The 25,753-nt window shown below is 39.4% G+C and overlaps 1 protein-coding gene across 3 annotated transcripts; it reads right to left on the minus strand.

The window, feature by feature from the left end:
* Positions 1 to 5,916: 5,916 nt before the first annotated feature.
* On the minus strand, positions 5,917 to 25,051 carry sfpq (splicing factor proline/glutamine-rich). Of its 3 annotated transcripts, none has more exons than XR_010911707.1 (12): positions 24,244 to 25,051; positions 23,466 to 23,657; positions 22,974 to 23,275; positions 22,768 to 22,863; positions 22,193 to 22,389; positions 21,973 to 22,057; positions 21,720 to 21,831; positions 21,562 to 21,610; positions 20,740 to 20,846; positions 6,820 to 6,868; positions 6,178 to 6,265; positions 5,917 to 6,034 (listed from the first exon to the last, which is right to left on the minus strand). XR_010911707.1 is itself a non-coding variant. In XM_067485648.1 (10 exons), exons 1-10 carry the CDS (start codon positions 24,922 to 24,924, stop codon positions 18,495 to 18,497), a joined length of 1,932 nt encoding a protein of 643 aa, XP_067341749.1. In that variant the 5' UTR covers positions 24,925 to 25,051; the 3' UTR covers positions 6,819 to 18,494. The 3 variants fall into 3 exon arrangements, 1 of the variants encoding a protein (XP_067341749.1); XR_010911697.1 differs by having other exon boundaries at positions 6,820 to 18,605; XM_067485648.1 differs by lacking the exons at positions 5,917 to 6,034; positions 6,178 to 6,265 and having other exon boundaries at positions 6,819 to 18,605.
* Positions 25,052 to 25,753: the final 702 nt, after the last annotated feature.

Raw genomic sequence — 25,753 nt, forward strand, 5'->3', positions numbered from 1 at the left:
GGTAAGCAAAACACTGCATCATGTTTTGGGATCTTCCACCAATCCAAAGGTTGATGGTTTGATTCCCAGCTCTGCCTGTCACATGTCGAAGTGTTCTTGATGGCGACACTAAACCTCAACTTGGTTTCTCCCTGTAGCTGCAGGCCAACTGCATATCGATGTGTGAGTGTGTGTGATTGTGAGTGTGAATGGGTTAATGAGAAGCAGAGTAAAGCACTTTAGGGACCAGTAAAGTAGAAATGTGCTAAATAAGTGCAGAGCATTTATTATTTAATGTAACTGTGCACAACAACATGTCTGCCCGACATGCAGTATGTGCTCCACCACCAGCGCCACTTCAAACTCTTAACTTGACCTGAAGTTCAGCTCCCTCGAAAGGTATTTAAACAGCAATTTATTTGATTTTGCTGAACACCGAGTACATTTGCGTTTAAGATCAAAAGATGCATACAAGACGAAACTTCAGCATTTCACTTTTTTAAATGGTATGTATAAGTTAACCACATAAAATAGCACCTTCTGTGTTAGATGACACAATTTTTCTCATAGGAATCTAAAATAAATAATTTTTTGCTTTAATTTATATGTACTGTACCTACGTAATTGTGTTGGTACTGCTGTATGTTGTGTACTTGTTTGAAATACAGTTCATCGTTGAATAAAGTTTTGTATAAAAAATAAAATTACCTGGGCAGCATAATGGTGGAGTGGTTAGCTCTACCGTCTCACAACTAGAAGGTTGCTAGTTTGAATCTACCACCAGGCTTCCCATGGAGTTTGCATGTTCTGCCTGTGCTTGTGTAGGTCTTCCTTTGGGTGCTCAGGTTTTCCTCCCACAGTCCAAACACGTGCGTGTTAGGTTCACTGGTGACTCGAAATTAATGTGTGAATGTGAGTGTGAATCAGGGTCTGTCTGTGAAGGTCTCTCTGTGTTGGTCACAACCCTCCCATTTTATCCGGGCTCAGGACCGGCACCAACGATGCCCTTGGTGGATGGTTGGGCCACAAATGGTGGGGTGGGACTCGAACCCGCGGCACTCTGCATTCCAACCCAATGCTCTACCGCCCAGGCCCCCTAATTTGTAGCTATAACAGACTTTTCTTTTCTTTTGAGGATTTTCCATCAGTTTTTCAAACCTAGCTGCAGGGATTTATTCTTGCAGCCTGGATCACAGTCTGAGTTCCAGTTCAACCCAAAGGTGTTGGATGGGGTTGAGGTCAGGGTTCTGTGTAGGCCAGTTGAGTTCTTCCACAAAAATCCAGGAAAACCTTTTGTTTGTGGACCTGGCTTTGTGCACAGTGGCATCATGTGTAACTAAAAGGACCTTCCCCCTACACAAAGCTGGAAACAAACTCTTTTAACATTGTTTTCTGAAGTATTAGGATAAGAAGCCCAAATCATTAACAAAAGCTCCAGAACCAAAGTACACAAAAGACTGTGGACACACCTGGTCATTTACTCGTGGCTATTTAGTATAACAGCAGGAGACTAATCTGTTTTTGCCAGTTTGCTGTGTAAAACTGCATTTGATGGTCCCCGCTGGACCGTCAGAGAGGTCATCTTGGTGTCCAGCTCATCCATGAAGCCTTCGTCCACAGATTCAATGTCGACCTCTCCCTCCACCTCTGTGGGCAGAAAGACATGAAGCTGAGGACGAATTGGACCAGGAGCAGCAGTGGCAACAACCATAGCAGGGCGCTGACTGCAGCTTGGAAGACACGGTTTCCCGATGACAGATAAAGGCTCTTCCTGACCCTGCACTGGTGAAGGTCGGAGGTCACCTACGTGTGCGCTCAGAACCGGGTTGTGTGAATGACGTCTCATTGGTCTGGGCTTGGAGCTGAGCTGGATCGCCTGGGAGAAGTGGATATAAGCCGGTCCCCTACAGCTTTGGACTGGCTGTTGATGAGGCTGACAGGTCCCCGATCGGCCGCAGGGTCTATATGAGAGCAGTGTAGAGGACTTGGATAATGAAGGAGGAGGAGGTGGTTGTTTTTGTAAAGCACTGTGACGACGGTTTTTGGAGACTCCCTCAAAGAGTTCATTATCATTTGGGATGAGAAGAGAGGGTTCGCTGAGACTGTGGAGAAAAGGAGGACACACAAGGAGGATGTAGCTGGTGTCACGTTTATCATGGAATGTTTAAGCATGATAAACATTTTACACGATGCTGATGCTAAAGGGAAATGGGTCCCTGCACATGAACGGTTTATGAGACAGTGGACCTTGCACAGACATGTAAAGGCCCTCACTCCTCCTACATTAGAGCAAAAGCCACAATCTGAGACAAACGCTATATAGCTGTTTTGTATTTATATTTTATAATGTCTCATTCAGATGATTATTTTATCTTATACTTGTTGTTTTCATGTACCATTGTTTTGCACGTGCAGTGTGTGGTACCTTTCTAATTATCTGTTTGCATTTACCTCATCTTAGTTGGGATTTAGTCATGAAACACACACACACACTCAACATAAATTGCAGCTGATGGGTATGTGTCCATATTTGCAGGATGTTAGTACTATATACCAGCCCTACCGACTACCTGGGCCAGGTGTGTGCTGTCAATCACCTGGAAGATACAAACTCACTTTGCCTTTTCCAGTTCCACCCTCATTTAAGGTGGTATGTTTCAGCTTCTCATTGACTGAACACACCTAAGCTAGGGAGTCTGCAGTGGGTAGGACAGATCATTTCAGGACCAGGGTAGGTGATGCTGGGGGGACCGAATCCCTGCTACTCTTCTGGGAAATATGGATGCCTGTACAAAATGTAATAACAGCAATAATATTTATGAGCGTGGACTAAAGTTATGGACTGATTTGTATTTTAATCCGCAGACCCACGTTGTTAGGATGGCTATCAGAAATAATCAGAAAAATATATAAAAGAGTATAAAAATAAATACATTTCTTTCTTTGGTTATTCACAGGCTGTTCTGCCTTGATGAGTGAAGGCCATCAATTAGTGTATAAGTGTGTGAGCCTCACTCGGGTTTCTCCCTCCTCTGAGTGGCACAACTGGGCGCTGCACCAGGCAGCGGATCAGTTTACACACCTGAGATTTCCGACACCCTGTATTCTGTGCTTAAAGCGATCCATGTGTTGCTGAAAGGGCTGTCAAAGTGGGACACACCAGACAAGAAACAATTACAGTGTAATTCCAGTCAAGTGCTCAACCTGCACTTTGACGGGCGCTTTTGCTGAAATGAATAGTTGAGAAAATGAGAGGGTGGAGATGACAGGCAGGTGATTAATCCCCATTTAGAGCTGCAGGGATGCAGCGGCATGAAGGATACATTAGGACGTGCTCATGTTCTTTATCTAAACACACTGTCGAAGATACATTCTCATTAGGAATCTTTGCTTAAATATGTATAAACATTTTCAGTGCTCCAAAATATGGTATTAAATGTTTTGTTTTACATTTGATATTAATTTTCGCAATACAAAATATTCAGTGCACAGTGTTACAGTGCACAGCACTAATTCTCCATGGCACCAATTCTACACATTCTAGAGAACCAGCATAATTCTACCAATGTTATAAACTAGTAACAAGTACAGTCTACCAAGAAAATTGCAGTTGTTGTTTTTCCCCTCTACTTTTATTTCACCAATCTGTGTATCTGGCTGCTTACAAGGTGTTTACAGAACCACTGTTGTTATGCCAGGTCAACCAATATGCACCAGACACTTAAGTGTTATTAGTTCCTTTTCAGCACAGATAAAAGCATTAGCTTTGAATCAGAGTTTAGTCTTCCCATACAATAAATACCTTTAAAACCACTTACAGCTGATGTGATCGTATTCCCAGTATTTAATATAAGACCAGACCAAAATCAAGGTTGTCGTAGTTACACTGGATTATTTCTTAGAATTTGACAGTAAAACTTATGGTAGTTGCAAAATCTGTCTTCTGCCTCCTTAAAAACAAAATACAGACTTGAGAAACTTAAAAACCTATAAATATGTATTACTTTTACTGTAGTCCTTGATGATGCTGGAGATAATGGAAGGCAGGAATTTATAGTGTGGGGTCACACTTGAATGAAAAGGCCGTAAATACAGCACATCTGAAGCAAATTAAACTCACCTGGTTCTTCCTCACAAAGAAAATTCAATTAAATCTTTTCAACTATACCGTTTTAATTTTTTTGGTACTTTTTCTGTTTTCATATACATTACTAGCACCTATATTGAACTGTTCATGTTGTAACATAATTTCGTATTCGAGGATCAGGGGCTTTCGGCTTGTCCCTTTAGGGGTCGCCACAGCGTGTTCAGCCTAAGTTTTTACAGTTTACCTGAGACGGGCCGTGGTGCTTCTCCTCTGAGGCCTTTTGGCTGAAGCTATGAGAGAAGGCAGCCTCAGAGGGGTTTTGGTGCCTCTGCTTCCTCCTCCTGCTGTGGATGCAGGGTGCACTGAGCTGCTGTACAGGCAAGTTTGGACCATGGTTCTGCTCTTCTGCACGGCTCCCTGATGCCACGGTCCACTAAAGTCCAAACCCAAGCCAAGCACGGCTGTCGGGGGTCCAGTGGTGCCACTCATTGATCCTGCAGTTTTTGTCCCGCCTGGAGAATGCGCCTGAAGAAATGCCCTGCGATACCTAAACTACATTATCCTAGTCTGTGTGGACAGATCTGAATGTGACAGCATGAGGGATGGTAGAGATCACCATCCTCCAGACACCTGTATGTTTTTGTCTGCCTGCCTTCAGGCTCCAGGGGGGTGAACGAACAGGGGATTGTACCGCTCCACCTGTTGAGAGTGGACGCTATCAATGATACATGTTCATTAATGATGCATCGCTGGGTGGACACCACCTACTTTACCTCCTGTCCCTTTCCCTGGTCCCCAGGTCAGTTTACAGACAGGACAGGTGGCAAACAGCTCAGAACAGACAACGTTCAGAAGTTATGGTGTTAGGCTATATTGGATTCTCAGCCTCTACTGCTGAGGAACACTTACGTTCTTTTAAGTTTCCAATTAATAAAAAACAAATGTCTAAAACCATAATCTGTGTGCGTGTAATTTTTAATTTGAATTGTTGTTCTATCACTTTGTTTTGATGTTACACAATAGGCTTAGAGGAACAGAATTTCAGTCCACTGTTTGAGCATAAGAATTTATGTAGAAGTTCAAGGAGAGAACAATATTTAAGAAAATCTACAGCAAAGTAACTAAAACACAGGTGTACAAAAAAAATGTCTCACACTGAAACTAAGAAAAAAAAACTATGCAACTCTCAAACCCTTAATTGGGTACATAAATTAGCATTGACCCCAAACAGCAGAACTAATTCTCCATGGCACCAATTCTACACATTCTAGAGAACCAGCATAATTCTACCAATGTTATAAACTAGTAACAAGTACAGTCTACCAAGAAAATTGCAGGAGTTCTTTTTCCCCTTTACTTTTATTTCACCAATCTGTGTATCTGGCTGCTTACAAGGTGTTTACAGAACCACTGGTGTTATGCCAGGTCAACCAATATGCACCTGACCCAGATATAGTCTCCCTTTGTCAGGCTACTCTGTATCCTCTTGCTCTCTCCGGGCTGGAACTCGTCCACATTCGACAGCCAACCATCGGAATACAAGCAAGATCCAGCAGTGGAAACACTGCACCTTTACCCTTAAATGTAACTGGACTGGTGTCAAGGGGCTGCAGAGCCGAGGCACAGAGGTGGGTCAGCAGGTTTGGTGGTGCTTAATTACCTGCTCAGAGGGAAGCTTGAGCACGGTCATGTTTTTTAATTACTTGTATAATCGTTAGTCTCCACAGTATGGCTGCTGCAAAACATATTAGAAAGACACAAACTGGTTTTTACCAAACCATAACAGGTTTAAACTGCCATTAAATTTTATATACATGAAAAAGTGCCGGAAAAAACACAAAAAAAAAGTATTTAAAAGTTTCAGAATTTAATTATTAATAATAAAAAACAAAAGCAAAAATTTCTCCTTTGGCCTGTGGCTGTGTCCTCTGCTGGATGCCTCCTGGTACTGCATCACCACAAGCAAGTCTGGAAGAAAGGAGAGTTAATTTAAAAAAAAATAAAAATTCTAATGTCTTTAATACAAGTTACTTTGCATCAGAAGTTATCCAGTAGTACTATTCCAATCTATTTTTAATCCACGTGTGAATGTTGAAGGTAGGGGAACTAACATGAGACATCATGACGTCGCCACATAACAGCTGCCGCGTGCGTCCTGCAAGTCTTGCTAGATTAATCCAACATCAGTCTTCATTTTTCCTACAAAACAAAAATAACATCACCTTATTCAAATGTTCACTGAAGACCTACAGTAAATTATGAAAATGAGAAATTAAGCATTTGATTTGAAAATTAGTGAGGTTTCAAGATTTACTACTTTTAAGAATATATGGAATCAGATATCCAGTCCATTTGTCAGTGTTTATAACTCGATTCTCTTTATTTCCTTGGTCCAATTATTTATTTATGAATAAGGCCCAGCCAATGGTAATATTTGTTGCACTCCTCATTTTTTTGCTTAGTGTTTTGCTCTGTCAAAATAACACCTCTGTGCGAAAAGAACTACAAACTTTCTTAAAGTTTTTCTGCAGATTTTGAACTTGCTTCTTGGGTACTACATGTACATAAAAGGGAAGTTTAAAAGCATTAACGTACATTTACAACCAAAACTAAAGCCCTAAAACGCAAGTTAAAAATTGGTGAAGTTGTTACGTATTGACATTCATTTCAATATTAATATTAATATGACCTTAATTTAAATCTAAAATAAACTGTGCAAACAAATGCATGTTCCTAATGAGCCTAGATCTCACCGTGGTTAATGGATGTGGATTATCAGCCTCCTTCGATTGGTCGAAGCTCCTGTGGCGAGACACAAACAGTCAGAGCCTGGTAGTGAATTGGTCAGTAACTTTAAACTCTTGTGTAAAAACTACAATACTTCTTAGCCTATAATCTGTAAAAGACAAAAACAAAAAAAAGTATGTATGTGTAAGTCTGTGTATATGTGCTTAAGTTTGTGTAGAAAGAGATTCAAAAACGTTTATTCTGCATATAACATAATGAACCATCAACCCCCCACCCAACAACAACCACAAAAAAAAAAGAAAAAAAAAAAGAAAATCGATTTAAACATCGATAATAGACACTGAATATAATGTCATAATGTGAACATGCATTAGAAGTTAACCTGTGTAGGTCAGTGTAAGAATAGTACAAAGTACAAATATGTAGTATGAATATGTGACAATTCATACACAGGTAGAGTTATAGGAAGGCATCAAGTACCCTCAAGGAGATATGTTGTGAAACTGCAGAGGGGACGAGACAAATTCAGGAACACAACATTCAAATGCTCAGGAAAGCTAATTCTGTTACAAAGCCTTGAGAAGCTGGACATCATACAGACACATCGGGGGTGTTACTGCAACCCAAACTGAACTCAGAGCTGCACATAACAGTCGAGTACTGATGTAGAAACGTTTTTCGTTGTCAGTGGAGACTGTGGGCAGGCTTTGCCCTTTTAGATGTGAGGAGACCCTACGGGTCATTCTGGCATCACACTCCGAGATGGGGCATATTAAAGTTTTTGGCCAAACAGGACCGGTCTAGAAAATGGATCACAGTGCAGACAAATACACCATAACAGCCTCCAGGGGCTTGGCTCATGACTCTGGGTGAACGCACTGAAAAATTCTTTTGAACAGCACTTGTTAGAACCATGAACTCCAGGGCACCACCATTGTCCTTTACAGCTATAAGACAACTCATATATGCAATCAATGAAAGAGAAATTGCCACAGTAGTTATGTACTGTACCTTTTCAACATGGATGGCTGGTCACTGGCACGGTGTTCACGTGAAACAGGAAGAGTGACAAAATATGAGCAGTAATGTACTGAGAGAAGAGAGGAAGGCAACAGAGTAGAGCACTACTGCAAAAATGTATTCTCACAGAAAATGTCTCCTAATGCCAGCAGGTACAGGTTAGGAAGGTGCTGTGTCAGGCATGTCAGCCATACAAATAACTCAGCAGCTGTGTAAATGAGAGGTTTCAAATTTCAAAACTATAGTTCCCATGATGCTTTGAACTATATAAACAAAGATGCCACAGATTTCAAGAGTTGCACTGCAGGCTAAAAGTTTGACCACCATAACAAGTTATGAAAATGAACCATTTGCAGCTACTGTAGTATATTCGAAGATATGCAGTTTATCGTGGTGCTTTTAAAAGAAAGCATGATGATTCTCTGGTCATGGAGTTATCAAAGCCTCGAGTCTTTTTGTGATTCTAACTGGTTTCAATTAATATTAAAGATGTTAAATCCCTTAGAAATCATGCTGAACTAAACAAAGTGCATCACGTTAGGTTTTAACTCTAAGCTGTACAACACTGACACAAAGTGCAGCAATTTCATCTCATGCTCAGGGTTTTAAAATGTCTTCAATGGCTCCATGAGTTGTGTTTAAAGTCACGAAGTGTTAACATTCACTCAATTAATTCCAAACTACAAGAAGACAATTTAACGTGTGTAATTAAACTGCTGCTGTAACTGCTAGAGGTGAATTATATTATTATAATAACATAATAAAAATAACTTCAATATAAACATAAGGGGAAAAAAAGTGATATTTCACATGGTTTTCTGTAAAAAAAACCTTCATCTCTTTTATCTAGTAATAGGACATTTAATGCATTTTAACTGGAAAAGTCTAGTGTTGTATTTCAAATATGTTGATTTATATTTACCGTTTTTCTTTTAATTACATTGGTCAGGTTTAAGTTATTTCTTTTTGCATGAAAGGGTACCAAAAATTTCATATATTTGTCTGTACAGTTTTGAATACACTCTTGAAACTAGTGCCCAAACTTAACCTTAGCTTGGTAATCACCTAAAAGTTTGTTTCCTTCTCATAAAAATCTCATCTGGTCATAATTGGCAATTTTGAGACAAGGTGATTTAAGCTTTTGAATCAATTATTTTGTACAAAAAAGGAAAAGAAAAAAAAGAAAAAAATGCAAACACACTGAGGAAAACCAGTCATATGTTGGAATTTAAATATTTCCCTTCAACAGAGATTAAATTAACACAAATCTCACAAGGGTTGTGGACTGGATTGGATTTAACATATTTCTCTACCATCCCGCGCAGACACACCCAGACACAGACATGTTTCACTTTTAAATTGCAGATATCCCAACCCATTACCATAAAACTTTAAACAACATTTAACAGGCAGAGGGAGTCAGGAGTAGTGATGACAGATGGTGTTGCTGGCGTCAGTAAAAATTGTACAACTCAACATAAAGCGCCAACTCATACATATTTGGCAGTTGTATTTTTAATAGACTAAATATACTACAGTGATTTACTCCGGGATAACTGCTCGCTGGATTTTATTTATAAAATCTAACACTGTCTTTAGGCACAAACACTGTTTTTTTTTAATGTGGTATTTTTTGAAGGCACCAGTAACCGATAAGATGTAGAAGGGGTGCAGCACAGACAGGACTACCAAAAGAGCTGTCTCAGTGTTACAGTGGTAATTGCCATTGTATTGTTTGTTGCTGTACACATCCTGCCTGTTTCCACTGCTGATAAATACAGCAAAAATGTCAGCACAAGAAAAACACAACTGTAATATCATGTACACCTGCGCAAAAGTGAAGCTTACTAACACTTTAAAATGACAATTCCATAGGTCATTTGGGGTTAACACTTTAGAAAGAATCCTTTGTCTGTAGTTTGAATGTTTGCATAGTTGCAGAAAGTGTCAAGTGTCAGCACATCTCCATTCTGAAATGTGGTGTCAAACCAGTGACGCAGCCTCCGTACACAGTTGTTTTCATGCATACACACAAAGAAGCCAAAGTACTACAACCACACCCAAACACACCATGATGCTTCGCCACACCCACACAAAAACTCTGAACAGAGATCTGCACTGTGATACCATTCTTTAGGTGTGATGCCAGAAGCCCTGTAAATGTCACTGAGCAGTGACGTGGGAGAGAAGAGTGAAGTTACGGGAGAACTGAGCATCTTGTATTATAAATATGGATGTGACACTTACCTTCCGTGTTCAGCTGATCTGTGTAAGCATACCTCTGGCTGCAGTGCAAACAAGTCCAGGCTTTACTGTCCACTGACTTCTGCAGAACTACTCATCGTCAATGTAACCCAACTGCAGAGAAGAGCCTCTACTGTGGACTGGGGCAGTCTGTCTTTGACAAGCTTGTGGACAGCAGCTAACACACTTCATTTACTCAAAGACATGAAACACACACACATCACGCAATCCTCTCTTTAGCCGTAAGGTGCAAGGGTCTTCATGTATCGAGTAGGTTGGGGAGTGCAGGTAGATTGACACGTCTACTAGTGTCATTAGTGCCAAGAGTTATTAGGGTCAGATTTTAATCACTAAGGAGAACTAAAACAGATTAATTCAAAGGTTAAATGCCATGAGACATTTAACAAATAAATCCTAATTTCTAGTTATGATTGTCATTTTTTCTAACTCCAGAAACAACACTTGTCCATAAAGTCCGTTTTGGACCTGTGAAACATAGTTTCTGGACTATGAACTCAAACATATTCAATTTCGACTGCAATAATGTCATCAACATTTGTTACCAACCTCTGATATAACACTGATGGATAGTTTAAAAAGCCTTTTCAAAACAGGTCAGTGTCAAATTTCCATTCTCATTTTAATAATGCCAAGTCAAAGTGTGTTGGCTATAGTGGACATTCCTGTAATCTAGCTATGATTATAGTCTGTTTCCATGTACATAATAATGCATTAATGCCGAGTAAAATGTGTTGGCATCCCTGTTCCAAATATCTATTAAGTCCGTTAAGTGTTCTTGATGTCACCTTTAAATAAATCTGACTATGCCTTTGCTGTTTTGACTATGTTAAATGGGCTTGGACACTGCCATCAAACGGACAATGGCAAAGAAGTTGAAAATATGTATATATCAGTGTCAAAATCTATTGGTAAAATGGGACATGCCAAGTTCTGACATCTGTAACATTGCCTCCATGTACCCTGTTGCATGTGCTTGGTGCAGTGCAAATGTGCTGGAAATGTTCTGGAGCGCTGTAATACAGTTACTGTCTTAACTTAAAGCTTCTTAAAGATCAGTTTCAGATGTCCACATTTTCATCAAAATATCAAACTCTCTTTGCAGACATAAATACGCAACACAGTCCGCTTCATAAAGCAGTTAAACTGTCATTCAGACTTAGTCACATTCGATATCTTGCCACTAGTCTAGTGACTAAACAGTATATAAGTCCGGTATAACAGCCATCCATAGGGTCCTGTTAGGCTGCCTGGTTCTCCCTTTCTGTGCGATGTGAGAGCTGCTCTCTGATCTTAATGGTGGACCAATTTACAGCCACTTTTGTTATGCAACACAAGAATAAAAATAATGTTCCAATACATTTCTTTAAAATTATGGCTGGGAATGGGTTATAGCCTATTTATTGTCAATAGTAGGTACAATCTCCAAACTAATTGGTCAGCTTGACTACAACAATTTTGCCATGTTGAAAGGAAATATTTTACTATGTTCAACACCTTGTACGATTGGAGTTTTGACTTCTATTGCAAAATAAAATAATCGTTAAAGCATGCCCTGTCAAGTTAACATTAAAGGAAAGGAAAATGGGGCACGTCTGATGGTATCGTAGCAAAAACAAGACCCCAAATTAAAATGTGTTGGTAAGACTCATTTAGTTTTTCTGTATTCTGATTGTGCGTTTAGTCTTTATTTGCACAAGAAAAAAAAAAAAAGATACAAAATTGTGAATTATTAATCTTCCAACTTACAGAGCTGCAGTCCAAGCTATGGAGTCACAACCTACGGTGATAAGTAATTATAAATCGTACAGATGCTACGTGATTGTGTCAGCTTTTGATTAACAACCCCCCCCGACAGATGCTGCATACAGCTTCATCTGAATGTACCACTGACTTTCAATTTCTTGGTTTCGAAAGTTCCTTTTCATAGTCCAACATCTTTAAAGATGGTCAAACCTGTTAAAGAAAAACAAATTGTACACAACACCAACACACAGACATAACATTACAGATTTTCAAATTTACATTTCGGTCCAATTGTATTAACAATCCACCGTAGTACTCAATATCTGGTCCTGTTGTGTAGGATGTTCAATTGCTGAATGGAAAAGGGAAACGCTGTTGAAACTGACTCCAAATTAACCTAATATACTTTAGAAATATATAACTTATAGGTTACGTTTATATAACATTACTATTTAAATAGGTACATTACATAAGAAATTTAACATAAGCTGCATATTATCTTCTGGAACTAAACTATGTTGTATAGGGTATTTGAATCTTACCAATTCCAACATATATTTTCTTATTTCTATTCTTTGTAAATCAAAGAAAAGAAACTTCAAAGGGATTAATTTTAATGAAATAATGAAGTTGGCTAAAAACATCCAGATGCATCCATAAAGTCAGCCAGTGGATGGTCTTTTACTAAAGTACTAAAACTTGAGCACCAGAGTAAGGCTACAAATCTCCTTGTTCATCTAGAATAAGGAGGACTCAAAATAAATAAAGCATCCAACACAAAATGCAAAGAGGCCATACTTAGAAATATATGTCAAAAGTAACCACAGGACAAAGTTAATTAACATCCACAGCTAGTGGCTATGTTGTTATATTCAATCATTGGTTTTTTGGCAGAAACAGCTACAGAACTGAGAAGTAACGTGCTGGCACTGGTCCACATACAACGCAGTTGTCAACAGGTGGCAAATTACTTTGGAAACACAACCAAAACAGAGAGTATGTATCTATGCCTAAAATATGCAATTACTTAAAAATTTAAAAGTATGAAGACAAAACTAAAGTATTTTTAATAGAATTTTTTTTTTCATGTCTGTGGCAAATACTAATGTGAACTTTAATATTATATATGAGTTTTGCTATAACCTAAGCAAAACTCGATTTCTTTTAAACAGAGATCAAAATCTTAAGTGACATCTGAAAAAAACTTTGGGATTTAACTAAAATTATCAAAAGATTTAACTTTGAAACTGAACTGTTTTTGTGTTGCTATAAAGATTTTCTGTTTGTAAGTTCTATAAAAAGTTAAATGCCACAAGCGTAAATCTACTTACTTTCAATGTGTACTACACGTAACAGTCACTTTCTTTGAAGACATGCTGCTTTCTTACTCCAAATGTCTGCATAGTTTATTTCTAATCCTTTACTTGGAGCTAGCTTTATTTTACCGAGCTCAATTACATGTCAAATATTTAGGATTTTTGTTTGAATGTTCCTCGAGTCCACACTATAACGCCACAAACGCCTCCAGTCCATAATTTGCAAGGCTGGTCAAACCTGTTAAAAGGAAAAATTTAAAGCACACACACGTGAAATTTCAGATGTACGCTCCAAAACACCCAACTGTATTACCAAATCCATCCAAGTGTCTTTAGAACAATGATTTTCAGCCATTTGAGAAGGGCTTTGCAGGGTTCTCAGATGCCACTTGAAGCTAAATTTACACAAGATGAACACTATTTAATTATTGTTTAGATTAAAAGACAGTCTCAAACTGACTCCAAGGTAGAGGAAGATGGTCAATTAATGTTCATCCTGCCAAACTTTACGATTTTAAGGAATTTTCTGCAGCTGCTATGTCTCAGTGAACATCTGTAACTAACAGTAATTTATGCTGAATCTCTTCAATCTGCCTTCAGCTTCTGTCCTTCCACTAAAAGGGTAGCCAATCTTCTGCTTAATACTCTACAGAATTAAAAAACAAAAATAAAATAACTTAAAATTTTGTCTCAGAATAGACCTTGTTTGGTTAGCCTTACTTGGCTATTAAGCAGTGTGTTTCAAAACATTTCATATATGTATTTTTAATGGAAAACAAAGTACCACATGGCTCGGTTCTTGGCCCTCTTGGTTTTATTTTTTCCCTTATATTTTGCCTATCGGGCAACTCACATGCAATCAATTATGACTGCTAGGCTGATGGTGCTTAGCTGCGTCTGTAAATGCTGATGATCCTTCTCAGATTGCTTAGAGGACTACTTCTCTGCCATGAGCTGTTGGATGTTGCATCTTCCTGCTCTGAAATTCAGATGCTGGTCACTGCCCCAGCTCGACAGGTACCAGTATGGTGGACTTAACATATTTGTCACGAGTTACTGTTAATTCTTACTTCTTAACAGCTAAGGACCTTGGGGTAACATTTTATCTTCCCCCACCTTTGTGCAGCACGGCAAAAACATAATTGAGGCTGCCTTTTTTTGTTTACTTAACACCAAAAATCAATATTCTCTAGCCAGAGGCCCGTCTGATCCAGATTAAATTATTGTAATGTGCTAATTCTATAAGAAGTCTAAAGATAAGTGTGTGAATAAAACTGGAAAAGAGCATGACTTAAGAGAGCTTAAACTCAACAGCTGTAAGGTATTGTATACAAGATTTACACTCACCATTTCAGTCCAACCCCACTTACAGTGTAACTATGAAAATTGATGGTTAAGGAAAGCCGGTGGAGAAAGGTAGATGTCATTTGAAGCCAAAGTGATGTCACAATGGCTTTAAACTTGAATTGTTATGGGCAGCGTGGGGGGGGGTGGCCTCATAACAAAAGTTTTAAACTCAGTAGCCTCCCAGCGCCTTTTCTGTGATGCATGTGAATGTTCTTTCCATGCCTGCGTGGTTTCCTCTGGGTACTCTTCAGCTTCCTCACACTTGTTAGGGTAATTCGCCTAGTGCCCAGACTGGCGAACCTGGGCAGAGCATCCCGCCTCTCATGCAGTTGGGTTTGGGAACAGCGCCCCTGCTTTTCTCTACGTGATAAGTTGGTATAACTACTGGAGACTAAACATCAGTACAATCTATTAATTGGGTACGATGTACTCATCCAGTTAGTGTTTCATTCATAAATGGCAGCAACATCATTTGATGGAAGATGGGCAAAGTTCATTTTAAAAGCAAAACACTCAAGGTGGCTTTTCCTCTGATGTGTATGTGCAGAGTCTGACGCAGTCATCTCAAGATCCACATGTGAGCAGAATAGTTTCAAATCCAATCACGAGTTAGTATGAAACCTGGTGTGATGTCAAAACTCGAAGCCTCCAGCAAAACTGAAATTGGGCTTCGTCAGTGAAGTAGGAGATATCTTACAAGTAGTTCAACAACATTTCCACATTCATAGAATACTGGATTCTTCAATGAGGGATAAGCAGAAACTAAGAATAAAACAAGGTGACCTGTAAATTATTACTTCAAAATAAAGAAAGTTAAAAGATAACATGCTTCGACGGGATCTTAAATAGTATGACTGTTAAATGGTTTATTCTATCTTCTAACGTTAGTTCAGGATGAAACTTCACTTGCTAAAGCTTTTGACTTATTTCCACAGCTTTCAGTATAGTTCTGCAAATACTAAAGCACTCACACTAAGGTTTTTGAATTTCTTATTCTGATACAGTTTAAGAGCTTTTGTTACTTGTTATATTGCATTTGTACCACTGTTCAGAATGAAACAGGACTAAACAAAAGCCAAGTGTGTTTGTTATCCAAGGTTGATCCAACAATACTTGGAAAGCAGAAAGAGAAATGAAATACTTAGAGCTGAACACTAAAACTACAGATGATGCTGAGAGGTTTTTCTCGCCGCAAGCCACGTATGAATTTATCTGGTGAACATAACAGACTATTTAACCAATTGTATTGATCTTACTTCTGAAGTGACAGAATGTAAACAGAGATTTTGTTAGAGAATGGCAAACATTAGCAAGTCATATCAGTAGCAAAAGTGGGGAAAAAGTGCATCAGGGACAGACTGTAAATTCCAGTACAAGCCTCATCCATGGAGTTTAGCTTTGTTATGACCAATTAGGACAATACACAACACTAATAAGGAATCTTGTTATGCAACTTTGTTGGTGAAGAACTGTTTGTGCCATTTTAGGATTTAGATTCAATTTATAAAAACGTCGCTGCGTATGCTTGAGTTGTGTTTACCACTTCCTCCAGAAATTTACAATGTTGCCATCTCAACAATTAATTCAACTGATGCCAATGAATTCTGGACAAGCTTGCAATATAAAACATCAGAACCATTGCAACATGCATCAGAATTATTTATTTACAATCATTATTGTGAAGTCTGCTGCATTTTAGGTTGCCTTTAAATAAACAATCTGCAAAATACTAGAGGAACTGGTTTACACACATTCATGTTCTATTTTGATCCAGAAATGTAAACCGTCTCAGTTTCGGGTGATTTATCATGATTTCTAAACTGACCACCATGATTAAGAACATCCTTATTGCAAGCTATACAATGGCAGATTTTCTAATGCCAATAAATAGCATGATAGCAAAACACTGACTAAGTGTCCACCTTCCTTAACCAAAGCGTTCCATATGCGTTCCCTTTTACACACAAACTCTGAAGACCACTTCTGCTCTGCACTTATAGGCCCAGAAATTAAAATGATTTTGTTTACATGCAGGTTTGTTATGGATAACAAGTACATTTTGGATAGTAACTGCTTTTCAAGCAGCATAACATGATGATATTTTAGTCACCTGGAGGAGAGAGGTTATATTTTCTTAACTATTAAGACCTGGCCAGCTCCTAAGCAAAGCCTTTGAATAGGGGCTGTCTTATACACCAATAACACTGCCAAACTGGAGTGTAAAAACGCTTGATCATGTAAAACACATATGAGAAATACAAACAGACTTTCACCAAGTCATCAGTAAAGCTCAGTAGAAACTGGCTCATTGTATGAATATAGGAGTTCTGATGATAACTTTAAAATTTTAAAACAATTAAGCTCCTCGGAGGGTGGCAACACCAACAAAGTTCAAGTCTGTAGATTGCAGTGATCTTTCAATGTTGGCCTGCATGTAAACAGTCAATATCACTACCTCAGATAATGAACACAAGACACATACTAATGTGAACTATGTGTCTGTGCTCACATACTTCACGGTCACAATCTTATGGGTGACTGGTGTCAGTCCACTTGGTTACCGACCACCTCTCTCTCTCTCTCTCTCTCTCTCACACATACACACACACACTATATTCCACAAGGTTTCTTAAAAGGGTCTATGTGTAGTATTTCTGCTTTCCTGTAGCATGACTGCAAAAACAGGTCCTGAGAAACAGGAAAAAAATGTTTTAACATTCCAAAATGGAGACCTCCAATTGTCTCAGCGCAGTCATTACAAAAGTAACCTGCAAATCATCATATTAATATATAATAGAGAAACAAATTCTAATGCAGGTTTTAAGTGTACTGATAACAGACGGTTCACACATACAAATTTAAAAGGCTGGGCCGGCGACAGCTGATATTCACAATTAATAAGAAAAATTTGAAGCCCGACAAAATAAAGGAACACTCAGCTACACAAGGGCAAGTTGAAACATGCTCAACTTGCAAATATCCTGTGATACAGTCCAAGCGACAGCCAGCCAGTACTACTCCTCTCCACCACACGAAGGATATTTAAACTTAAATTTTACATGGAAGAAAGGAAAAGTTGACACTCCAACCATCCAGCATCCCAGTTCTCCACAATGTTTAACCAGTTACCGGGACATCACAACAACAGCAGACAGTAGTGGTATGTCCTGCTACATTAGATGAATCAGAAAGCAATTGTCCATTCAAGAGCGGAATTTGTAAATTACATGCTCAGAACAATAGATTGTCGAAACTACAAGAGGATGAGCCCGATTCTACCAACCATTCCTCATTCATATGTGTGAACGCGCCGTATTGGGTCTTAGCTAGCTATGTGAAGCTACTGGTAAGACAAAGCAAATAAAGTGAAGGGGCATTTGCAGTGCTTTGGATCAGGGAAGAACATTGTTTTTTTTTGGTTATACATCATTGCTGAAATAAAGGCATCAGGAGTGTGGCAGAGATAACACGTAGACCCTTTAGAAACATCTGCGGCAGACGTAGCCACATCGTTTCATTTGTGCCAATGACCAGTTGTTGGAATATGGTTGCTTTTTGAATGCACTGAGTGTTAAAAAATTTGGGAATAAATGTTAAAGATTTGTCCTGATAGAACCAATTTCTCTTTATTATAATACATGCTTGACTCCAAATGTATGGCACAAAACACAGCCATAGGAAGTTGAGAAAATGTTACAATTATCACTTCACAACTACTCAGAGCATAATACATCTAGAAAAGAAAATAGTACATGGGTCAGAAAGAACTAGCCAATCACATGAAGGTGACGTCTCTTTCCATACTGCTAACAATACAAAAAAAAAAAAATAATAAAATAAAAAAATGAAAAGATTGACCGTCATAAAATCAGAAAATTGTCAGGCTAAAATGTAGCAACAATTTAAACTTAAATACAAGAAAAGTGACTCAACATGTTTGTTTGAGAATCTATACAAATGGTGCTGCTGGGAGAAACAATGAGCAGCATTCAAAACCGGGGTTTCTTAGTAGGACCCTCAAACTCCTCACGGACCCTGCCGTACCCTGGGTTACCAGGACCCATGCCCCTGGGACCACCCTGGCCAAAGCGCTCATTGCGCTGTGATAGGTCAATATGACAGATAGGAATAAGGGCAGAAAGGTATTGTATGGGGTCAGTGCACAAGCACAGTTCATGTCCGTGTGGAGGTTTAAAAAAGATATGGCAACGGCGGTGGTTCGATTTTATATTGTGAGCAGATTTACAACACAACCAGCAGGAGATACATCCGAAGAAACCGTTCGTTCCAATATGAAGGTCCACAGGTGCCACAGGTTACATACAGAAAAGGAAGAGAGGGTAATGCTTTCGTTAGTCAGTGCCTACCTAGTGTGATCTCTCCAGTGCATGCCAAGATAAGCCTATAATTCTTTAGGATTGTAGGTTAAGCATTTTGTAGATGCTCTTAATAACCATGAATTTCAACACAAGGCCATGCTTACACGGCCAAAGCCTATTGAGGTATTTACAGCTGTGTCTTTGGACATTTGGGAAAAAATTATGTGCCACTGTAACCAAGTCTGACATAATTGGGTGAGGTCCAAAGTTTCTAAAATATATTTTATCACGTAAATCTCCCATCCAGCTATCACCAGACTTCTTACGGCACTGCATTAATAAAATCCACATTTTTTAAGTAATGGTCCTAAATGTGACCAGCATCTGAAGTAGGCGTACCCAAAATGCATGTTTAGCATATTAGCATTTCGGAACAGTAAACACTGCATACAACATTCAGCTTAGCCATTTTTTCCTAACGAGAAAAAAATTGTTCCACCTATATGCAAAATTCACACAAGTTCTATGAAACTAGAGTGGATTGAGAAAGAGTGAATGCTTCAAAGCCACAAATCCAACAGAGGAAGAAGGCTTTTGTTTGCAAGGGACTATAAAGTGAGACTTCAACACAACAAAAAGTAAAAACAGAAAAAACAATGTAACGTAAAAAGACGGAGAACATGAACATATACTGAGCTTGATTTACTCAATTATCACCCACTTTTGTGTCAATTAAAATATAATTTCAACATTTCATATCTTCTGCAAAAATGCTCTAGGAGATGAAAAATTAAACTAAAGAATGAGGTCAAGTTAGCAGTAGTATAAAAGGCTGCAACAATTCTTTAAATACTCCTCTCTCTTCATAAGTTGCAGCACTTAGAAAAAAATAGTCTTGTTTTAAAGAAGCTTCTAAACACAGTAGTCTGTATTTGGTTTTCGTTCAGGACTTACAATGTTAACACACATTTAGCCAGTGTTGCTATCAATTGTAGCCCGGAAACAAACATAACTGATACTAAAATTCGTCCGTTGATTGTTGATTTCAAGTTTAGTCCACTACTGTCCAAGTCATCAAACAAAAAACCACAATGCTGCCCCTGCCCCCATCAATTTATTTTACTGCAATATAAAAGTCTATTTTAATCAAGACAAGATGCCATATTTTGTCAACCTGCACTAAAAATATTTTAATTACTTGGTTACAAAAAGAGGTTTATGAGACAAAGATTGAGAGAACATGACTTACACTCATACTTCTGGTCTCAAAATTGAGGAAGAAAACTTACACAAGAAGTCACACTGCCACCCAAAAGTACACAAAGCCAGTTCATATACAACTTTTCATCTCATGACAGATGATAATGTGAAACTGCTAGCAAAATGTAAAATAAGTAGATAAAACCAGATCAGTACCTTGTCAGCAGGTAAGGGGAAAAAAAAAAAATTAATATTAAAAACAGTGGTAGAGACCACTATGCCTCTGGTCGATAAAAAGTGCCTGTCCAGTTCATGAGACAGGGCTTGCAATAACAGTCCAACACACCAGCATTTGATAATCGTGAAAAGAGCCACTAAGGTCTGTCTACAGCTGTAAGACACACTAAAGAGCTGCGGATTTAGTGCAGGTTGACGGTTTTGTGGCTGAAACATGGCAAGACTAGAAGATAACTAGAGGAGGCTGGGGCTTTAGCTTCCCATTAAAAGAAGCCCTATCATGAAGGTAGGATATCTACCACTTTCAACAACCAGAAAGCCACCTTAAAATGTATTCTCCAATCCTGCTCGGAGAGCTGGCTGCCTTATTAAAAAAATAAATAAAAAATTAAAATCAGCTGGGAGTCTTTCCAACAATAAGGAAAGCCAAAAATAAACTACACTAACTACTGAAATTCCCAAGAGCGGGATACATTACCATTTCGTTGCCCATTAAGCCTCCTGCGGATGGTCCCAGTCCCTGCTGTCCCTCAAAGCCCAATCCACCCATAGGGAACTTCTGGTTGGATGCACCAAAGGCCATATCTAACCAAAACATGACAGGTCAAAAACACCTTCATGACCAGAGATAAGCACAAACAACTCTAGGTGTGTTCTATTCATGGTAAAGCTTATTTAGTATTATAAAACAAGATGTATGACCTTTACAAGGTGGTTCATTTTTAAGAAAAACGTACCGCCCTGTAAATAAATACCTGAGTAATGTATTTTAGTGTTGGGTTTCACCGAGCCTCAACTAATGCAATATAATTGTCCTGCAATAAATATTAAATTTAAGTTAAATTTTACTCGTGCTATAGGTGGATCTATGGCAGGGGTCACCAACATGGTGCCAGTGGGCACCAGGTACTGCGCAAGGATCACATGAGTAGCCTGCAGGATGGTTTTAAAAACAGCTCACAATTGCACCACTTACCAATGAGCTGCATCTAATTTTTTTGTTGTTGTTCTTTTTTAAAATCACATTTGATAGTTAATGTAAAAAAATCAGAAACATGACCCGTGTCTTCACACAGATTAATATCATTAATTTAATGAATTAATAATACTACCATATAATTAACGGTAAATAGAGCAAATTTGTTATTTCAAAAGTGCCGGTAGCCAAGAAGTAGCTCAAAAAAGGTTGGTGACCCCTGATGTATGGCATTAGAATTCCCACAGAAATCCCAGCCATTCACTGAAACTAAATCATCACCTATATGTGCTACTACAAAAAAAAAACAACAAAAACACTTACCACCCATGCCTAAAGCACCACCGGGATTTATTCTCATTTCCCTGTCCCTCTGAGTAAAAGGAAAAACAATAAATAAGCCATTAAACCAAACAAAAATTTATGGAGCATCTCATGTCAATAAACCATTTCAGTATTTTTAACATCAAGCTTTAACTCACATCCATGAAGTTGCCCATCCTGTAATTCTCCTCACGCTGACGACGCATCTGTTCTTCCATCTCCCTTTTACGAAGCATCTCTTCCTCGTGCCTGCGCCGCTCTTCCTCTTGCCTGTTCAAAAAATACATATATAAATTGAAAAAATAAAGTCAAGTGGCGATATAATCCAGGACAGCTATTACCATCTCTAACAACAAATAGACAAGTCAATCTCAATTGACAACCCAACAGTATTCTAATGAGCACAAATACCTAAGCTGCATCTCCTTTCTCTTTTGCATCTCCTGACTGTGTAGCTCCTCCATGCGCCGCAGTTCTTCCTGTCGCCTCAGCAGATCTGCAAAGATAAATAACAATAAATTTAGTTTAGTAGAAAACTGAGATACTCTATGTGCTGTGACATGCATTTATTCTGGAGATTTAAAAAAAAAAAAGTCAAACAGCTACAAGACAACAATGCCACTACACTTGCCTTGTCGGAGCAGATTGGCTTGGTGCTCGTGGAAAGCATCCTCCATCTCACTCTCAAGCTTTTCACGAGCCTCGCGCATGTTCTTCTCCACTTGCTGTCTCTGCTGCTTCTCCATTTCATCCAGTGACTTCCAGCGCATAGAATACTCATATTCAAATGTGCCTGGACGAGCAAAGCGAGGGGGTTCTTCACGTTCCCTGTAGATGCGAAACATAAGATTTATCAAATGTGCTGTACCTTTGGACATCTATCAGATCCTATGGGTAATTTTTTTTTTTTTCAAAAATAAAATGCCACAACTAGACCCGATTCTTTTGAGACAGTGGCATAATTAAAATCATTTTAATATTCAGCATGAGGTTTCAGAAAATACATGCATAATTCTAACATCTGCCACTCCACAAAGAAGGTTGGCATCAATACCTGCAACCTATGAAAAATGTCACCCTCCCCCAATATCCCACATCCCACCATCTGGTGCACTTAAGATTACAGCCTGAAGCATCAAAGAGACTTTAAATCAAAACAGCTCCATTTTTAAAAGTCTGGGCAAATGTTGAAAGTGATGTGCTTACGCTTGATATCTTGGGTTCTTCTGTGCCAATTTCTCTGGAAGACCATCTTCATCATCAAACTGCTCTAAAGGCTCAACAACAATAGGCCGAGGTGACCTGAACAGGCAGAAATGCATACAGAAAAATCAGTTTGGATTTCAAACACAACACATTTAGCGGATGTGCACTGAGTCCGTCTGCAAAATTCTAAGTACACTCCAACTTACGTGGTGAGCAAGAAGACCCCATCATTGCAACGATCCAAGGCTTTCCTGGCAGCAGGTTTGGAGGCAAACTCAACAATTCCCCTGCCCGTAGAGCGGCCTCGATCATCTACAATGACTATGGCCCTCTCGACCATTCCAAACTGTGAAAAAGCTTCTTCTAGGAGCTCGTTGGAAACAAATGGTGAAAGATTCTTCACAGACAAGGCTGCAGAGTGTGTGGCAAATCTGACACGCAGAGGTCTGCCTTTCATTGGCGTGTCGTCCAATTCTGCTTTTGCAATCTCTGCAAGTGCACGGGACTCCTGCGAAAAGATGAAACGTTATTATTAACGGGTCTGTTTAAACTAAATCCACAATCGGTCACACTCCAACAAATTCTAATGAACCAAATAATTAAAAATAATAATAAAAACTAGTAAGCCGTGGTTAGCTACAGCCTTAGACTGTATTAAAAGTCTTAACAGCAGCAAAACCACAGATATGACGTCTTACCAATCGGATGAAGCCAAAGCCTTTGCCTTTGTTGATGAAGACCTCGCTGGGTTCTCCATATTTTGCGAAGAGTTTCCTGAAGTCTTCCTCTGTAATGTCGTTGGGGAGATTGCCGATAAACAGACGACAACGCTGCGTGTACGTCTTCTCACCGGGTTTCAGCAGCATGGACAAGGTTGCCCGAAATTCTTGCTGATTAACAAAAACAACATTGACAAAATTGAATTCTTTGCGCTAACCCAAATAAATCGTACTCAGTTAAAATGCACAAACATACACTGTTGGTAAGGTTTTAACAAATAATGTCGATTAGCTATAGTGTTTACGATCGTTAATGTTTTGTCATTACCGTTATTCGATCGCCCATCCCCCAATACACTGTGCTCATAGAAAGCAACATTTGCCTAGATATTGTAAATTTTTTTCACCAAACTGAGATAGAGAACATTACTTAACCAATAGTATTTAAAATACAAACAGGGTAGTTAGTGAATTTTAGTTTTTGTTTTTCTAACAACATTTTAGCGACTGCCTGGGTTTTGAACAAGATGGCGGACAGCTAAAAAGTGACTAAACGATGGTGCGCTTGGTTTGTATCACAGCTTGCGCCGCTTTAGTTGCACAACTATGCCAACAGCGGCAACTGTGAACAACTTACAATCTAACGCCGCCCGCTCGAACTAAATTGCATTGCAAATGGAACGTAATGTCATTCGAATTGAATAAGCTAACGACGGCTAACAACAACGGTCGTCGACGTCGTTTAAATATAACAAACCTTAGTCTGGCTCTCGTTCGACGCCCTTTTTTCTGACTCCACTGGCTCCTGTTTGGCGACAATTTGTGTCCTGTTTGGTGGTCCTGTCCTCGGGCTCTGCTGGGGGCCCGTCCTCTGGCCTGGTGGGAGGCCGATCTTCTGGCCTTGCTGTGGCCCTGGCTTTGGGCTCGCTTGTGGGGGTGGCTTTTGCTGCTGTCCGTTAGCATTACCCACCGGTGATTTCAGTTGCGGGCTGTCGCTCTGGCTCTTGTTAGCCTGACTGGGTTGAGGGGAGGTCACGTTGGGCTTCGGTGGTGGCGACGGAATCTTAGGTGTAACCACAGGGGTTGTCGGTTTCCGCTGCTCCTGTGGCTGTTGTGCTGGATTCTGCTGCTGCTGCGTCTGCATGGGGCCTTTCATAGTGAGTGCAGGGCCAGGACTCGGCGGAGGGATAATCGGCAACGACTGGTTCTGTTGTGGCTTCTGCGGAGTCGTCTGTGGTCCTCGATTAGGTGGTCGGTTGAAGTTATTATGTGGTCCCCTCCGATTTTGATTCTGGTTCTGGAAAGGATGGTTCCTGAAATTTAAGTTTCCCATTAGCCCACCCCGCATCGGGCCACCAGGGCCACCGGGCCCACCACCTCTACGTGGCTGGAAATTATTCATCCCCAGTCCTCCGCGGTTATTGTTAAATCGAGACATTGATTCTTTTATCAGAGAGAAAAATTATTAAAATACCAAAAATCGTTTAAAGAGTTCCTGCCCAACAGTCGCCTCCTACCGATGCGTGCAGGACAAGCTTTAAAATGGCGTCTAACGTTTCTGCGTAGGTCTTTCTTTCTCAGACACAGAGAGAACCGCCCAATCCCGCTCATTGGTCCGCTGCTCGGCAGGAGGAGTCACCGAGGCCTGACGTAGGAATTCATTCACTATTATTTGCGTTTGTTGATGTGACGTTGGGCCTCGCTTTGATTCAATGTGTTTTACGTTCTGTCTTCAGCCACATCTCCCGGGGTACAATTTGTTGTTTGGCCGTTAATAAGCTGACCCTCATTTAATTTTCATTTCACCAGTTCCTGTTTTGCAGTGCTTTCTCAAATCAGCTCCAGAGCCCCAATGAGTGCAGCAGGAAGGTTTAGGAAATCAAGTTGACATGATTCCACATACACATACCCAGATGTTTAATCAGTTAATCAATATCTAATTTTAACGAAAATTGGTTTACAGAATTCAATTGTTTAAAGCTAACTAAATATGCCAAATTCACTAATTCTATCATATTATTTGAATCCAGGGCAGTAATTCATCTAGAATTACTTCAAAAATTTAGATCAGATACTTTAGTAGATGCGTAAAGGACGACGTGGGTTTGTGTGCCTGTCCAAGAGCAAGCATCAAACATGTATTGATTTATAGCCGTGACATGTAAAGGCCCGACAGAGACAGGTGCAGGCTTCCCTGTAAACTAGCCTCTGATTCTGACAGGTGTAATCTAGTTACCCCAAAAAAAAAAAAGCTCAACTCAAATGGA

The sequence above is a fragment of the Channa argus genome, chromosome 1 (assembly GCF_033026475.1).
Source record: "Channa argus isolate prfri chromosome 1, Channa argus male v1.0, whole genome shotgun sequence".
NCBI lineage: Eukaryota > Metazoa > Chordata > Actinopteri > Anabantiformes > Channidae > Channa > Channa argus.

Bases quoted from the DNA above. Each gene is read 5' to 3' on its own strand.
- sfpq (XM_067485648.1), bottom strand. From the start codon at position 24,924: ATGTCTCGATTTAACAATAACCGCGGAGGACTGGGGATGAATAATTTC. The intron at 22,864-22,973 runs GTAAGTTGGAGT...CTGCCTGTTCAG, and splicing joins GGGGTCTTCTTGCTCACCAC to GTCACCTCGGCCTATTGTTG. The intron at 22,390-22,767 runs GTAAGCACATCA...TCGCATCTACAG, and splicing joins AAGAACCCAAGATATCAAGC to GGAACGTGAAGAACCCCCTC.